Below are 18143 nucleotides of genomic sequence, written 5' to 3'. Positions count from 1 at the left end.
TGTGCTGCCTCTGTTAGCGCATAGAGGAGCCTTTGAAGTGAGGTCCCAGCCAGAGGCCTGGTAAGAAGGCAAGGTCCTCAGGACAGCCACGCTCACACTAGCAGGAACATACAGGCGTCCTCCTGAGGCACCTCTCCTGTCCCACTTCCCGCATCCGCCTGGACTACCCTCTTCTGCCCGAGCTGGTTCGAAACTCCAAGCTCCTGGTTGGCTTTGCAGCTATTCTTAACAGCGAACAGACACTGTCTATAAGCAAGGCCACCAGCCCAAATTGTCCATGTGGCATTACTAAGTTGCAGGAGGTTCCATGACTCCCTGTACCTCAATTTGCTCATCTGTGCAATAGGCTAAACAAGATACCAGGGCTCTAGGGGACGAGGAAAGTAAGGACCATGTAGGAGCTGGCTGGGGTAGTCACTGTGGGGATGCTAGAAGTCACAGACTCAGCTACCATTCTAAGGGATGCAGTCACACCTCGGACAGAGAGGGCGAGCACCAAGGGACGGGGCTGCTTCTTCACATACTAAGCCTTTCACAGAAAAGACCTCCCACCGAGGCCCTGGAGAAAGCTCGAGCCTCTTTTTCTCCATCCTCCTCCACTCGCCCCTCCCTCTCTCCGTGTCACTTCCAGAGCTTCCCTACACGTCTTCTCTGGCTCTGTTTTGGGCTTCCCTTCTTGCTGGTCCTGTGCTCGTCCAGGAGCAGGGTGTTCATCCCTCACTTCAGAGTGCACCAGGGTAGGGGCCTGGCTTCTGCCAGGACTGCTGGTCTTGCCCTGGAGTGGCCATGTGGCACAGATCACTAAGGACATGCCTTGGCCTTGATTTGCAAATCCCTGCAGGGCTCTAAATCACTCAGCAAGACTTAGTCCTGGAAACATGCAGCCCAACAACAGGGCACCAAGAGATGTCACGGGGCGGGAAAATCATTTGACATCTGACTATTAAAAAATCATAAATATGTTGCTGCTCATAAGCCTCCTAGAGCTCAACACGAGAGGAGATAATAGAATTAGCATATTGCCCTTATTTGTGCTCTGAGGATCCTTCCCTTTTGGTGAATGAAATCAAAACATCAGAGGTCCTGGTATAAAAAGTTCTAAAGGTTTCTTGCTCGCTAAACCTTCTGTGTGCTAGGGATTGTGCTAGGGACCAAGGGGACAAAAGTAAGGAAGGAAAAAGTGCTGCAGTCCAGAGGGGACACAGACACCCTAGCACGGCCACAGCCAAGTCCCTGCAGGGAGCGCTGGAGAACACTGCTCAGCCCTGCGAGGAAGCAGACAAATGAAGAAACACCACTTCAGTGAACCCTGAAGGGCAGCCAGGTCCTCCAGATGGACCACAGGGTCAATCATACACCTAATAGCGGATGCAAAAGAAAAGAAAAGTACACGGCAAGTTTCCCGAACACTAAACATCTCACATGGCTGGAACGGGTGGTTAAGATGAAGGCCCCGGGGTTGAGGACAGAGTGTCGCTGTACAGGAGCTGCTGTGGGTTTTTAAGCAGTGGAAGGACAGCATGAGGTTTGCAGCTCTGAGGAACTGTGGGAAATGGGATGGAACAGGAGGCAGGGCAGGCAGGGAGGTGATCGTCGGATTTACAGGGTGTGAGGAGGCAGGCCGGTCCTGTGCTGTGGCTGTGGACGGGGCAGTAGGGAAGGGCTGGAGACAGACTGGCCACAGCTGGAAAAGGCACAAATGCAGAGTGAGGCCCGCTTTCCAAGCTGCGGGACCAAGACAGAGAAGGGGCAAGCCCAGAAACACACGCGAGGGACCTCTATGAAGCCTTCTACAAAGGGAACAACAGGCTTGGCTTCCCGAGAGAGCACCCTTATAAAACAAGAGCCACTGTCTTCCCTAATTCTTCATCTAGAGGGAGCCTGGCAAGCGTCATCCCAGTAATGTGGGCCTCTCATGGGGTTCCTTGCAAGAAGGCCAGTTTTGACATCAGTCACTGATTTTTTCAAGTCAGTAGTAGGTGTGGTCTGGCTGATCACTCTGAGCACCGGGGGGTCTGATCCATCTGGGCCATTTCTTTCCACTGAGACTCGGTTTTACCCCACAAGGACTCGGAATGACTGATGTCGGATAGTGGCAAACATTCAAGAGGCCCGAGGAGGGCCTGAGAAGTGACACTGGTGGCCTCTTCCTGTCCAACTCAGCAAGGGGTTCTGTGCACAGTGCGTGTAGCACTGCGGAGCCCCATGTCTGGCTGGGCTTCAGGGCCCTGTGGGGCGCAGCTTGTTTGTACCCAAGCAGTCGAGGGGGAGACAATGAGACTATTTCTTCCTCTCTGCGGTGCCACCATCTCCACACTGAGGGCATTGATGGGCTGGTTACCATGGGAACCTGAGGCTGCCAATCCCATGCCACAGAGCATGAGGCTCCTGACAGCTGATGGCTATTCAGCCCTGCTCCCAGCAGGACTGGACAGGAGGTCTTGTGCCTTCCATCAGGTCTTCCAAAGCCTCACAAAGCACAGGCACTAGGTCATCAGGACAATGTGTGAGTTGATGGGACGACAGGACCTGGGAGGTCTGAAGCTTACACAATGGGATCCAGGGCATAGGCAGGGTACCTGACTCTCTCCACTCTGCATGGAGCTGACTTGACCAGGACGGCATCCTCACACACAGGCAAACACAGGAGGGGCTCTGTACAGTGGTGGCTAACCTATGGCACGCGTGCCACAGCTGACTGAAAGCCTAGAGAGCTTTGCCTTCCCTGGATCAGGCAGCAGGTAAAAGGTTCAGTAACTCATACATAAGTGCAGAAGCCTACTCCTTCATGAAGGCTCATGACCATTAACAGAGAGCACACAAAGAACTCTTAATGAATAAACAAATGCACATTCCTTGGCCACATGCTGTCCTGGCGTCACCTCTAAGCCATGAGAGAGGCAACAGAATTGGAACTGATTTAGGAAACATCCAGAGGACTGACTTGGCACTGCTTTACCCAGGATGCCCAGAGTCCAGTGGTAGGTAGACACAGACAAGCCAGCAGGCTATCAATAAAAGCTAACAGGCGCTTGGGAGGTGAGAAGGGCAGTCTGCTGGGCTGAGCAGGCTCACCAGTGGAACTAACAGTGCAGCTGAGCCAGAAAGAGGAGGGCTGGCCAAGAGGATGGGGACATCATCCTAGAGAGAAAGGGCAGCCTAAAAAAGCCCAAGGGGTGCTAGGAGCTGCAGCTGGGGATGGTGTGGAAGGCAGGGGTTAGGGGCAAGGGGTCTTGCAGCAGTGCAGGCAGGTGGGAGGCAAGGGGTCCCAGCCTGCACTGGGCAGTGGCAGACTGAAGCGGGGGCCCAAGAGCCTCTCAGGAGGGTAGCGAGAAGGGCCTGGTCACAGATCAGATGGGAGCCCGGGAGCAGGCCTTGGACTCGGCACCACGGTAGAAAGCAGCCTCTTTCCGTAGACAGGAACTCACATGGGGAGGAGGTGCACAGCAAGGGGAGACCAGTCCAGCTGGTAATATGTGGTCAGAGGACCTGAGTGTGACATGTGAGGAGGACTGGAACGGGTTGGGTTTATGTTTCCCATCCAATATGGAGTGTTGTTAGGTTTCGATGCTGACCAGAAGGAGCCGGACTCCCCAGACAGAACAGCACTAACACAACAGGCGGCACCCTCTCTGAGTGAACCAGCTCCTGTGCCAGTGAGGGAAGCAGCAAGGGTGGCAGTGGGGACCAGGGAGGTTCCACTGCCACTTATTTGTTCCTTTCAGTCCTTGAAAGGCTTACCCCGGCCAAGAATCAGGAACAAGGTCCCTCTGTCAAAGGGAATAAAGGTGGAAGGCGAGGCAAAGGGCGTGAATTTGGGGCCTGGCCTGTCAGTCACCTGTTGGGCGCAGGCGCTCAACATACCATACCCCACCCGGGACTAAGGACCACGCCAGCTTCCGCAATGCGCTACGTCCCTCTTTAAATTAGCCAACCCGTGCGCACTTCGTGCTCACTCCATACTCTGTGGCAACTCCTGATTGGCCACAGCTAGATATGGTAGCCGGAGCCTGCATCCCATTCCCGCCCTGCTTCCTTGTGACAGCCTGTGATTGGTCACGGCCAAATATATAAACCAGAGCCCGCGTAAATAAACCAGCAGTTAACTGTCGTCCATAAGAGCGTCTCCTGTCTCCTGTTTCGTTGGGGCTGCGCCGGTCAGTCACCAGCCTGTCAGAAGGCTGGACATTACAGCCTCGTTAAACACCATTACACAGGCCTGGGCCACTCCCCGCTGGACTGGTATGAGGCTCCCCCAGCAAAGAGAACCTGTCACAAGATATCAACGGGCGGCAAGCGCATACCAGGCTTCTGGTCAGTGCTAACGCAGGGACAGTCCCAAGAGCTAGGATAGAGGCAGGCACCAGGGGTGAGGACCCAGAACACTAGCAGGAGGAGGAAAGCCGATCTGAAAAATCTGCTGTCTAGATGGCGAAATCTGTCAAGCAGTTCAGGGACTCAAAGGAGCTCAGGTCATTCTCAGAAAGGTGGGGAGCAGGTGGATACCGCACCCCTCCAAGTGCAAGGTCCAACAGGGTTCTTGGTGTTTCCAGGCCTCCTAACGCTGTCAATAGCTCTGACGTGCTCCTTTCCAGTGAGGAGCCCAGAGGCTTCCAGTGGATCAGGCAGCTGGGCCAGCTGCTCAGCCCGACTCTGGGTCTGTGTTTGGACGCTTCCAGGCCCTTCCCGATTCCACACACTGCACTCAGCCCAGCCCCTATGACTCAGGAGGCCAAGTCACTCCATTCAAACCCTGTCAGTTCAAATCAGAGGCCAAAGGAGGCTTCGAAATCCTAACCTGGCCTCTGAGCCTCAGGTTCACATCCAGGCCTTCTCTCAAGCCAGCCGCACACATGCCTCTGGGCTCAGAGCGTAACACCAGGGCAGCTTCAGACCAAAAACCAAGCTTGGGAACTAGGTCACAGGTGAATGCTACTTCAGGCTTCCCCTCTCCCCTAGCGAGTCCCTTCCACTCTGGCTAGAACAAATCCTGGCCCATTTTAATACCTGGTTAAGACGTCAGCTGGTTTTTGGACATGAGAACAAGCTGTCTGCTGTATGACAATTTTCCTGCATTGACAAATAAATTCCACAGGCCGATCTGAAATTCTGGGCCAGGTATGTCCTGCTCAGTACCTATTTTAAGTAAAACTATTTAAGGCAAGTTCAAGATCTTTTAGAGCCCTGGCAGCCGGCCTGCCCTTTTATGTTCAGACTCAGAAACAACAAATTAGCTCAATACCCCAGGCCAAGAAAAAAGCAAGGGCTACCCTACAGATGAACATCACTTCCAAAAGCTGCAGCTGAGGAGTGCTGGGGTCGGTGTGTGGAGAGCATCTTCCTGCATCCTTCACACGAACCGCTTGCCTTTTCTAGGAGCTGACACTATCAATGGTTATGCACAGGCGTTAGAGTGAGGGTCCCCTCTGTCAAGGCAGGAGTTGAAGGAGAAAGAAGCAAGTTAGAGGGGAAAGGTGATGGCCAGGGGCAGGGGTTCCTGGGCTCTGGAACCCAGCGCAGCCCTGTCCAAGCAGCCGTGTGAATTGCAGCTAGGTGTTCTGTTCCCCTGGTCACCATTTCCTTGACAAGTGGGTCAGCCAGCCTGGCAGGTCCAAAGCAGAGGCTTCTTAACCTGGGCCCGGAGCCGCCTGCGTATTCACAGATGTGCTTCAGGTGTGTGGGAACACCATGGCAGTGTCTGTGGTGCACACTCTATGCCTGTGCATGTGGGATCTATGTGCACATACATGTATGCATGTATATATACATGTGTGCATGCGCATAGACACATTTCCACACAGGACACATTCTGACACAAGGAAAAAGTGTAAAACCTAAACACAGTTCTGGATATAATCCACATATATTCACATTTATACAGTCTTTCCTCAGTATCTACAAGGTATTGGTTCTATGACCCCCTCAAAATCCACGTGCTTCTATAAAATGCTATAATATTTGCCTGGAACCTACACACACCCTCAAGCGTACTTTAAATGGTCTCTAGATGTCTTTTCATACCTAATACAACAGAAATGCTAGGTCAAGAGTCATTACACTGTATTATTTAGAGAATAATGCACGGGAAAGTGTCTGTACATGTTTTGTACACACGCAATAGCTTTTTTTCTGAAAATCTTTGGTCCAAGGTTGGTTAAATCCAGCGATGTGAAACCATCAGACACAGAGGGCAAATATGTATATGTTAGGAACACAAACACTACTGGTCAAGTTCACCGTTCCACTCCTCCAATTCTTTCCCCTTTCCTCTCTCAGAAGCTCTCTGATGGAAATTCCTGCAGCTCATTCTTCTAAGCGCTTACTATACCTATAAGCATCCATGTACAATACAGTATTGCTCTGTGTGTTCATCTGCAACTTGCTTTTTTAAGAAGTATCTATGTGTTTAGTATCTTGGTTTATTCATTTATAACCACTAGATAGTGTACCATGGTGTGACTATTTTGATTTATCCCTCTAATCTTCCACTAATGGATATTTAAGTTGTTTTCCTTGCATTTAAAAGAAATGCCTTAGTCAGATGTGGTGGGGCATGACTGTAACTCCAGCTAATCAGCTACTCAGGAGGCTGAGTCAGGAGGATCATAAGTTCAAGTCAAGTCTAGGCAATTTAGTACAGTCTTATAAAAAAAATTAAGAGGGGAGGCGAGGCAGGGAGACAGAATGTAGCTCAGGGCCAAAGCTCTGGGTTCGTTCTCTAATACTTCATAAAAGGGAAAGACATAGAAAAGGAACAAGACAAAGTATCATTATTTGCAAATGCCATGATCCTGTACTTACGAGACCCAACAAAAGACTCCTAGAATTAACAATCCAAATTCAGCAACGTAGTAGGTACAAAAATAACACACATAAATCAACAGTGTTCCTATACACTCGCAATGAACTCACTGAGAAAGAAATTAGGAAAACAATATCACCCACAATATCATGGAGAAAACTCAGATACTTAGCAATTAACCTAACAAAGGAAATGAAAGCTCTCTACAGTGAAAAGCACATCCCTCTGAAAAAGGAGATCAAAGAGGACACAGAAATGGGAAAGATACCCCAAATTCCTGGGTAAATGGAACCAATACAGTCAAAATGGCTATACTTCCAAAACTGATATAGGTTGCATACAGGTTTAATATAGTCCCAATCAAAATATCAACAGCATTCCTCACAGGTCTAGAGAAAACAATCATAAAGTTCATTTGGAACCAAAAGAGACCCAGAATAGCTAAAGCAATTCTATGTAACAATAGCAAAGCAGGAGGCATCACAATCCCAGATTCGAAGTTCTATTACAAAGCTACGATGATGAAAACAGCATGGCACTGGCACAGAAACAGACATGAGGATCAATGGGACAAAAGAGAGGATGCAGAAGCAACGCCAGACACATTCAGATATTTGCTCTTTGACACAGTAACTAAAAATGTACACTGGAAGAAATATCGTCTATTTAGTAAACAGGGCCAGAAATATTTAAGACTTAAATGCAGAAGGTTGAGTGTAGACCCACATATGTCTCCATGTTCTAAACTAAAATCAAAATGCATCAAAGATCTAAATGTTAAAATTGGAATACTAAATCTGCTGGAAGATAAAATAGGTAAAATTCTTAAAGATACAGGCATAGGCAAGGACTTTCTGAACAGAATCCCAACTGCATAAGGAATGATATCAAGAATCAAAAAATGGGATCTTATCATATTAAAAAAAAAAACTTTTCCAGAGCAAAAGAAACAATCAAGTGAAGAGACAACCTACAGAATTAGGAAAAAAAAATTTGCCAGCTATTCCTCAAACAGAAGATTAACATTCAGAATATATAAACGACTCAAAAAAATTAGACACCCCCAAAATAAAAGACCCAGTAAAAACAGAGGACACCTGAATTGAACACTTTTCAGAAGAAGTACAGATGACCAGTAAACACATGAAAAAATGTTAGCACTGCTCAGCATTAGACAACACAAAACAACACCAAAATACCATCTTATTCCAGAAAGAATGGCTATCATCAATCAAGAAATCAAACAATAATAAGTTCTCATGAAGCCTTGCAGAAAAAAGAACCTTCTATATTGTTGGTGGGAATGTAAACTAATACGGTCGCTATGGAAATTGGTATGGAGATTTCTCAAAAAGCTAAAACTAGAAATTCCATTTGACCCAGCGATTCCCCTTTTTAGGGGAATCTACCTGGAAGGTTTAAGGACATCACGGTACAGTGACACATGCATAGTCACGTTTAATCCACAACAGCTAACTCTTGGCAACAGCCTCTATGCCCGTCGACACGTGAGTGAAGGAAATATGAAATTTATGCTCAATGCAGCACCACCCTGCTATACACCTGAGGCGCCTCAAGATCATCATGTTAACTAAGGTTTTCTCTTATAAGGGAAACCCAAAATATAAATCAAGAGCAAAATAGAAGTAGGTGACAGGAAGCAAGGAGATGTTTCTCAAATAGGAGGAAGGACAACAGATGAAGGGAGAGGAGGGATGGGAAGGAAAAAGGGACAGAAAGGAGAATGAAAGAAAAAGAGGGACATGGAGCTCTGGCCAATGGGAAAAGAACAAGAGGAGAAGGGAGCGGGGAGGGAAGAGAAGGGAAGGAAATAAAAAAGGAATAAAATGTATTAGGTACCTGGACCAAGTCCACATAAGCATGCAACCATTGTGTACTGCAAACATGTGCTAATAAAAAATAAACACAATGTTACAAAAGAACATTTTCCCCCCAAAATCAGCCGGCCTCTGACTCCCCGACCCATCGTATCCCCCAGGGATGCTCAATGGCCCAGCGCCTGCAGCCAGTGCGGCCAGCACGGTCAGGGTGGGAGGGCTCTCTCGTCCTTCTTTCTCAAATCAAATGATCTAATTCTCAAATAAACAAATAAATACATTTTTAAAGCCTCCCTGCACACACACATCGGAGTTTGTCCAGCACAAGGCTAGACACAGACATGGTGTAGCACCTGCCAGCAAGGCACCAAAACACTCCCCGGAGTAAAGACGCAGTTTCCTCCTGAGCACGGGAAGTTCTCCTGGCCAGCTGCTGATGCTCACACACACCTCTCTGCGCTCGCCAATCCGACAGGTGAGAAACGGTGTCTCCTGTCGCCCCAGCAGCCTTGCTCCCAGGACTCCACTGAGGCCCGCACCTTTTCTGTTGATCTGGCCACTGTGCTTTCCTCTTTTGAATTCTCTACTTCTGCACAGCTCGTTTTTCTACTTGGCACTTACTTTTTTCTCACTGGTTTAAAGTTTTTAAAATCACCTATGTACTCACCTGTTTGTTACACGTTACAACTACTTTTTCTAGTTAGGGTGCCTTTGATTGCTAATATAAGTAAAAAGTCAGTAATAAACAGGGAAAAGTAGTGATTGTATTTATTTTGGCGTCTGCTTCACAGCTCTGAGGACGAGCCCAGGACTTCCACACTGAGCCACGTGCCTGCCTTCCTCCCCTGGCTTTTCCTCGTGAGCCTTGATCTCACTAGGTAGCCCAGGGTGACCCTGAAGTCATGGTGCTCCTCTACCTCAGTCTCCCAAGTGCCGCCGTGCCCAGCTATGATTTCAGCGTATCAATCTCTTCCTTCTTGTATTTGTTTCTTTTTGCATCTTGTTTAAAGAATCCTTTCCTCTTCATTGTCATACAGATACACCACTATACATGTTTACACCACTATACATGTTTATAAAGCTTTATTTACACTCAGGCTTTTAACCCTATCTGAAATTTATTGTGTAGAGAGGCAAGAACCACATGGGCTTGGTTCTCCCAGCACCATTTATTGAATAAAAGCCGCCCTTTCCCCACGCATGGGAATTTTCTGCTCATAAACAGGCTCCCACCGTGCTCGAGTCTAGGTCTCTTCCACTAGGGAGCCGGCCCACCCCAGGCCACTGTTAACCGTCACCCCCGAAAGTCCCCTCTTCATTTTTTCCTCATACTTGTCTGAAGAATTCTCCAACCTCACTCCTCCATACGAACTCTAGGACTGATTTGTGGATTTCGTATTCCACATATAATCCTGCCAGGAATTAAACAGGATTATGTTAAGTTATCAGATTAATTTGGAGGCAACTGTGACATTCAGTCTTTCCATAGATGAGCATAATGTATCTTTCCATTTATTCACTTTCTTTATTTAAACCTCTCTCCAAATGTTTTGAAATTCTCAGGGGCTGGGGATGTAGCTCACTGGTACAGCACTTGCCTGGCACATGCAAGGCCCTGGGATGGATCCCCAGCACTTTAAAAAAAATATCATGAGTTTTGCCATAAATATTTCCCTTTTAGATTTATTTTGAAAGCTTTTGTCTTACATCTTTAATTGCTAGGATGAATTATAACTTATTTTGTCCTCTCAAATGTCACCATTGGATAGGTAGCTAGCCAGTATCATCTAGCAGCCTGGTTCTTCTTGGTTACCCAAGCAGCTAGTTACGTCACCTGCCAGTAATGACATTTGACTCTTCCCAATTTTTATTCCTTTATCTTGTTGTGCTATCTGGAATGATGACTAGAAGAGCTAAAAGTGAACTACTTGTCTTACTTCTGATAATGCGTACTTTTTTTTAATGGAAAGCACCCAGAGTCTCCATCAGAATCTGAAAAGGACTCTCAATTCAAGAAAGGTGAACAACGACCTTCGAAATTAACTTTGGATCAATTGGGTTAGCAGTGGTGTGGAAGAAAGTAACACAATCAAGCAAGAACTTAAAGCACAGCCACAATCACCAGGTGTGAACCCCAGGGTGGTGACTCAGGCAGGTACTGAGCACAGCACTAATTGCCCATTAAGGGCTTGGTGCAAGGCACACAAAGGCGATCTCAGGCCACAGAAGACAGCAAGAGACAAAGAGCAGGGAGTGTGACTGTCAGAGGTGTCACACGTGTGAACGCAAACAGCTTGGCCACCTTGCTTCACCTGATCTACTCATCCATAAATCAAAGCTAATAACATCTTCATCTCATTTATGAGTCACAAATTCTTCAGGTTGAAAAAAGCAATGAGGGTTTTAAAGAGTTCTGATTGAGTGGGTAGAGGTTGGAAAGCTCCAGGCTTTTCCACATTAGCAGTACACTTAGAGGTAGGCAGACAAGAGCTGGTTTGGGCATCAAGAGTAATAAACCCTCCTTGAGTAATCGTACCCGAGTCTCAAGACAGCTCCTGTCTGTGACCACATAATCCCCACTTTGGGAACATCTGTTGGATTGCGGCCAGCATCATGCCTCGCAAGCTAGGAGACCAGCTGCGTAGAGCGCACCTGGCTGCACCTGCGGAGCTGGGGAGACTCTCAGAGACACCCCAGAATGTCCTGCATAGTGGGGATGTAAGCAAGGGGAGACCTCTCATCCAGAGGCAAAACCCAGAAAACAAACTTACTTCCTAAGCTATTTGGGGAATTTGACAGGTGATCCAAAGAACTGGGTATTTTATTCCCAGAGACAGAAATTTCAAGAGGGATTTAGTGCCTGTCTGGCTGTCTCACAATGTCCAAGAGCTCACAGCTCAACTTCAGCTCCCCTCTGCTCCCTTCACGATGGGAGTCCCCAGCCCATGCTCTCTGTCATTTGCCTGGTGGTTTAAGAGTCACTTTGAATTGAAGACAAATTGTTGGGCTACCTGAGCAGAGCAGCGTGGCAGAAGTCAGGGCTCCTAAGCAAACAGGAGCACCTTCCTCGTTCATCCCCATCAGCCACAGAGATTTGGAAGCCACACTAAGAAAGTTACTGCTGCCCAGAGGCAGAATCCTAAATCACAGGACAATTGAGGAGACTCTAGTGGCTCCAAATTTTTTTTAAAAGATACACAAAAGCTGTGATTGTATTCTTGCAGATACACTCTGACCTGCCTCATGACATTGACTTCAAAGGGCAGAAGATATTGCTTTCTTTCAGATAAACTCTGACCTGCCTTGTGAAACTCACTTCGGAGGGGGAGAGCCTGCCCTTCCAAGGAGGCTCCACACCTCCCATCAGCAGCAGGACATTCACTAGGAAAGCAGAGGAAATGCCACTGAGACCAGGGCCCACTTCCCTTTGCTGGCTTCTGTCACCTGGAATGACCCCAAAGGTAAATTTAACGCTGTCTGGCACTTAGGTTGGTGTTACCAGGTGGTGCTTCCTTGGATTCTCTGGTGTACCGTCTGTGGACTCGTCATGTGTGCCGAAATCCCCTCCATGCCACCACACACTCCAGCCTGGTGAGGCCCTGGCACGGGCCATACATCGGAAGCAACCCTCCCCACTGTCCTTCCACGGGGTTTTAAGGAACAGGGGACCCGCCTTGCTGTCCTTTGGAGCCGCGCTGCAGTCCCAGTCAAGGCTCAGCCTTTTCTGCTAAATGACACCAACCGTGACAGTCAAGGCCACAGGGAAGGGGAACACTCTTCTGCCTCCCCTGACCACACATCACTGGGTTGTCCCAGCAACAGCACGGAGCAGGAACAACAGCAAACCCAAAGATGACTGAGTTAGAGAAATGACTTGCCTAAGATCACGCAGAACCATGCAGGCAACACCATTCAAACCACATACCAAGTGACTTCCCTCTGTGTTTAGAAGGATTGGACAGGGGGTGTCCGTGTCCGGCCCAAAGGGTGCCGCTGCTGGTCCTGTACTATCTCGAGAACCTCCCAGACTCAGACCTAGCTGCCAAACGCAGGCACCCGAGCACCCTAACTCGGGAGAGTCGAGGACCCTGAGCAAAACCCAGACCCAGAGGCTGCGGGCCACGCACTGTCGCGCTGTCGCCCAACCAAAAGCCGCTGCCCTTGCGTGCGCGTCTGGCCCAGGCCCTGAGCTGCCCGCCCGTCATCGAGGGCAGAAGGGCCGGTGAGGCAGACTGGGGCTCAGAGGCTGTGGGGCGCGCTCGGTGCACACCGAGGGCGGCACCGGCAGCACAGCGCAGCGCCAGCCCCGGCAGCTCCCGCTCTCGCGCAGCCGGGCAGGTGTCGGCGCCCGGCCCGCCTCCGGACCGCACTCACTTCCCACGCCGGAGGCCGGTGGCAGCACCTGGGCACCGACGGCCGCCCCGTCCCCCGGCAGGGCGCCCCCGCGGCCCCTCGATGGCACGGTCCGGGACGCCTTCCCACGCGGCGGGCGCGGAGGCGGCGCGGCGCCCCCTCGTGCGTGCCCGCGGCGGCCGCCGGAAAGTTTGGGCGCCCGGCCGGCCGCACTCACCTGGCCCAAGTTGAGGTAGCCGTGCGCGGCGGCCATGCGGTCGGCGGCGGCCGGGCCGCCCAGCACTTGCACTGCCCAGTGGTTGGTGTAGACGGGGCGCGGCGGCGGCGGCGCGGAGCAGGCGGTGGGCAGCGCGAGCAGCAGCAGCCAGCGCCAGGCGCGCGGCGCGAGCGGCCGGAGCCCGGCGGCGCCCCCGACCCCCGCGGCGGAGGTGGCGGCGGCGGTGGCGGCGGCCCGGGGCGGCGGCGGCCGGGGCCCGGGCGCGGGTGGCGCGCGCGGAGGCATGGCAGCGGCTGCTCGCGCGGCGCCCAGGCGGCGAGTGCGCCGGGGGGTGGGGTGTCGCCTTTTAAAGCCGCTCTGCGCCGGGGAAGCGCCGCCGCCGCCGCGGGCGGGAGCGAGGGAGGAGGAGGAGGAGGAGGAGGAGGCGGCGGCCGCCGCGGCGCGTTCCCGCCCGCGCGTCCCGGTGGCGCCCTGGGCTCGAGCTCTTGCGCCCCGGAGCCGGGGCCCGCGATCGGCCGCGGCTTGCGAGACGCCCGCCACCCGGGGGAACTTCTCAGCAGACTTTTGGGGCCCTCGAGCCACAGGACTGCCCCGAGCCGGCAGCCTCTACCCGCACGTTCGGCACGGAGCCGGGAGGGCCCTGCCCAGGAGCGCATAGGTGAGTCTGCCCTTCCTCAGTCTTGGCTCAGGCCGGCGCTTTCCCAGTGGCCGCGCACCTGGTGGCTGCACCCGCCCGGGGCGGGTGGCTGTCCCCGGGGCCAGGCAGCGTAGGGCCCTAGTGGGCTTGCAAGTGTGCAGTGTCCTGGGGTAAAACTCTCAGGAAAGCCCTGGTATGAGCGCCTAGCAAAGCTCCAAGAGACCCAGCCCCGTTGCAGCCTACCTCGTTGGGCAGGTTGTGTACCATGAATCCCCAGGCAGACCACTTAGTCTCTCTGTGATTTTGGGCAAACTACTGCCCTTACCGAGTGGGCACTCCAACAGTAAAATGGGGGTCACAGTGGTATCTACTCCCACAGGGCTGTTTTCAGGGTGAGGTCAGCTCCTGCCTTACAGTCAGCTGCCAACAAAGGTTTATTTTGATGAGCCCAGGGCCTGCCACGTGGTAGGTGTTCACTAGATTGTGTATACTCTTGAAAGCACCCTCCAAGCCAGGACCAGCCAGGGGGAAAGTGAGCTGAATCATCCTCCCTCTGCTGCCTGCAGCAGCCTGGCATCCAGTGGATAATTATTTGGGGCACCCCAGAGAGTGATGGTTGTACCGTGAACAAGCAATGGTGAGAGGTGAGGATGCCTCTGAGGTCTCTCCTCTTGTCCCTCTTGGTACCCACTGGTCCCAATTAGACCCCTGCAGAAAGCAAGCAGCCTAAATCATATAGGAGGGTTAACAAAACAAAAGGAACAAATAAAAAAGGCAGAGGAGGCCTGAGAGGGGAAAAAACGACTCATCTGACTTTCAGAGCCAGAAGCAGTCGGGTTTGTTCCAGGGCTGGATACACTTTTCACTTGCTGGAGTCCATGACTTGGCAGGTAGAGGCGGGTGCCAGGGGGCAGGAAGGGACAGAAAACGGATAGGCTCTATGGAGATGGCTACCTGAGGTCTTCTTCAGCTCCTGGAGTCCTGGGATTTCGTAACCCACATGATTCATCCTCTCAGCAGGCGTGAGTCATTCTAATAGAGGTAGGAGAGAGGGAGGTGTGATGGGAGGCCCAACCCAGACAAGCTAAATCCCTGTTCACTAGGGCTTCTGCTGAGGGCCCCTCTCGGAAGCTGAAGCTCCCTGTCCCAGTGGCCTTCCCTTTTCTGCACCAGCCATACCTTCTGTCCCTTTTCTTTCCTAGCCAGGTGGGGTCATCTTCCTGAGCAGTTGCTCCAGACCTACCCCAGGCTGCAGAATACAGGGTCCTTATGTGCTGGCTGGATGCTTACTGGCACCTGCCCACTGGAAAGGCTTAGGGCCCTGAGGCAAACTGGCCAGTCTTAGAGGAGGACATGCCACACCTGTTGGGCACAGACAGTATGCAGAACCCTCACCCTGACCCTGTCCAAACACCTGGCACACAGAGAGGGGACACTGTACTGAGTCCAGGGAGTTACAGCCCTTGCCCTGTCCCTTTCCAGTCATCCATCTGGGCAGTATGGGGCACCTGTCTGCCCCTTTCGAGCCAACCTATCACTCAGATTCATCCCAGACCCTATGTTTTGCTTCCTTAAGGATGTGGCCCGCTCTCAGATGTGGCAGATGGCACATAATCCAAGTGATTAGGGAGCAACTCGGGCCTCCCAAGAGAGTACTCGCATGACAGCAGTGATTTTGACAGCCACAGAGAGGGGTTTTCCATAATAATTTAGTAGATTAAGGGATTCAGCCTACTGAGAGGAGATTAAGACACATCCGAATTTTTATTTGGAGGGATCTGAATTTATTTTATTAACAAGGTTGGTCCTCTGGGGTTAAACTTTCCACTTATGGTGGCAGAACCTGGGTTACAGCTTGACTCCAATACTGTGGGAAGACCAGCTTCCCGAAACGAACATCCTAAATCAGATTGTCTCCTCTGAGTTTCCTATTGATTTACACTATGACAGGCTTAACTCAATCATGGCCCCAGCCCTTTGCATTGTGATAGGATCTGTAATAAAACTTGGTTCATCTTCTTGCAAGGAAGGGAATTTATTACTCACGCGGGCTGCCGCTTACCAGATGGCTCTGCAAGTCCACATTACTCTGCTGCTTCTGTAGACTGGAGTGGACAGCCTGGCAAGGGATAGGATCTGGGCCGGAAAGGTGACTGGAGCCTAGCTGTATCTTAGGAGCCAGAAAACATAAATAGAGATGAGATGTATATGCTCACACGTGCCCAAACCAGCAAAGAGGTGGAGGAGTCACTGGGAAGCTACGCAGTGACCAGCTCTTCTGGCTCTGGCTGCTCCCTTTACAGTTGGCCAGCTGAGGCCCGGGATACCCACGCAGCCAAGGCCACTGGACAGTTAGAGACTATGTGCAGCCTCAAGTGGATTTTGAAGCCAAATTTGATTTAGAATCACCTCCATTTAGGAAGTAAACACCTAGCTAAAAAACTGTGCTTTGGAGAATGTGCAGGGTTCGGTGGCCAGGATGGCATCTCAAAGAACATCTGATGGCTCTGAAAGAGCTTTGCCATGCCGCTTCTGGGCAACCATGGGTGAGTTCCTCATTCTTTCTCTGCCATGAATGTCGGTGACACCGCTGTCACCTTGCAGGGTGCTGTGAGGACCACAGGAGATGATTGGTGCATTTCCGCTCACCCCATGCCTGGTGACCAGCAAGTAGCACCAGGGCTGCAGGCTCAGTCTCTTGCGAAGCTCGCATCTGTGTAAAAGTAAAAAATGAAAAAATGTCATGCAAAGACCCTAGGTTCAATCCCCTGGGGAGAGATGGGGAGGGTCTTGTTAAAACTACTCTTCTTGCAGAACAGTTACTTGGCTCTAACAATTACATATTCAGTGTTCTATGCATAAACTCCCAGGCAGACAGTTAGTGTCAAACAGGGAATTTAGGGCAAAACTCCCTCAGAATGAGAGCTCTGAACTTTATCTCACCTCTGTTTTTTGCCCTAACTTCCTGAAGACTCAAAACTACATACAGTGGTTTATTTCCTCCTGCTGTAGCGCTTAGGGTGGTTTTGGTTACAAAATCGTAGGATGCCTCCCTGACAGGAGCACTGGCCTTAGGCAGCTCTTTGGTTCACACGCAGGAATTTGGTGGCAGGTGGATCTGGGGTTGTTAATTCAGCAGTCAGACCAGGACTCTCGGAGTCTATCCTATGCCTTGTCGTGACTTCCTTCCAGACAGACCTTTTCAAGACAAGAGGAAAGGAAAGGAGCAAGCTTCCGTCTCTTACATATCCTTTATCTCCTAGATGAGACACCCTCAGACCCCTTCCCGTTTTCTCTCAGGCCCCACTGACCAGAACTGGGTCACAGCCCTCCGGGCCACAGTGATGGATTCGGTGACAACATAGACAAGGTTACCCAGGCTGCTTTGGATCTGTTTTGTTTTTCTCTTGGAGAAACATTTTCTTGAAGACGTTGCTGCCCCCAAATTGAGCAAAACCAGGATTCTGCGAGCAGGAGGCAGCTCCAGGAGGGATGCTGGCTGGGGGGGCCCAGCAGGCCCACCCCCTCCCTTCTCTGTTCTGTCCTGTCCCTTTTCATATAGATACTGGTAGGCACACGGCAGACTCCAAATAGTTACTGAAAGGAGGGTGGAGGGTGTGGGGAGGAAAAGAACAAAGGAAGGGGAACAAGGCAGAAGGAAAGGAAGACTCCAGTATTACTTAGGATGAATTTAGTAAATTAAATAACAACACAGATCAGCTGTAAGCAACTGTAACTTGGACCTTCCCACCTTCCCCAGCCCCATGCTAAGCGGACCCCTAGGCCCTAGCAGCCTTTTACCCAGGACCAGCAGTTGCAAGCAAGCCTCTTTTTCCTGGGTGAAAGCATTCCTTGGCTCCAGGAAGGGCTTCAGGTTCACTGCCTGAGCTCTCTTCCTAAGTAAGAGTGAGTGAGGAACTTGGGGTGCAGTCCTAGTGGGCACGAGCAGAGCTGGGCCGAGATGGGGTAGGAATGGAGCCTTGGCAGCCCTAACTGAGAGAGAAGAGCTGGAAAGTTATTCCTTTGTACAAAAAAAATAGTTTTGAGAAGCTGTGTAGGGCAGTAAATGATGGGGCAGGGTGCCTGGCGGAGGGTCCCGGTGGGATGCAGGGCACACATGTAAATGAGGTGGCTGTGGCCCGGTGGGTGGGGCTGAGCAGTTGACTGTTCGGGTTCTTCCCAGCTAATTATAGATCCTGTGGCTTCTCTGTTCCTGCAAGCAAATAAACCAGAGGGCACAAGCACCGTGCCGCTCGTCACCTCCTGCTCTGGTCTGTCCCCTCTCGCCCTGAGCTT

General features: G+C 51.0%; 1 protein-coding gene and 1 long non-coding RNA gene across 4 annotated transcripts in view; one reads left to right on the top strand and one right to left on the bottom strand.

Moving 5' to 3' along the window:
- Positions 1-13496, bottom strand: part of Pcsk6 (proprotein convertase subtilisin/kexin type 6) — a 179864-nt gene extending 166368 nt beyond the window's left edge. For both annotated transcript variants that reach the window (XM_063249917.1, XM_063249918.1), the window contains exon 1: positions 13211-13496. In XM_063249917.1, the coding sequence (XP_063105987.1) occupies positions 13211-13495 (285 nt within the window). In that variant the 5' untranslated portion in view covers position 13496. The remainder of the gene's footprint in view (positions 1-13210) is intronic.
- A 107-nt stretch (positions 13497-13603) lies between these two features.
- Positions 13604-18143, top strand: part of LOC134476357 (uncharacterized) — a 45852-nt gene continuing 41312 nt past the window's right edge. For both annotated transcript variants that reach the window (XR_010047922.1, XR_010047923.1), the window contains exon 1: positions 13604-13868. This is a non-coding gene — a long non-coding RNA (uncharacterized LOC134476357). The remainder of the gene's footprint in view (positions 13869-18143) is intronic.

Source organism: Cavia porcellus, unplaced genomic scaffold, assembly GCF_034190915.1.
Source record: "Cavia porcellus strain 051 isolate PalLab524CR breed Dunkin Hartley unplaced genomic scaffold, mCavPor4.1 scaffold_6, whole genome shotgun sequence".
Lineage (NCBI taxonomy): Eukaryota > Metazoa > Chordata > Mammalia > Rodentia > Caviidae > Cavia > Cavia porcellus.
This window is presented reverse-complemented; position numbering and strand designations above follow the sequence as displayed.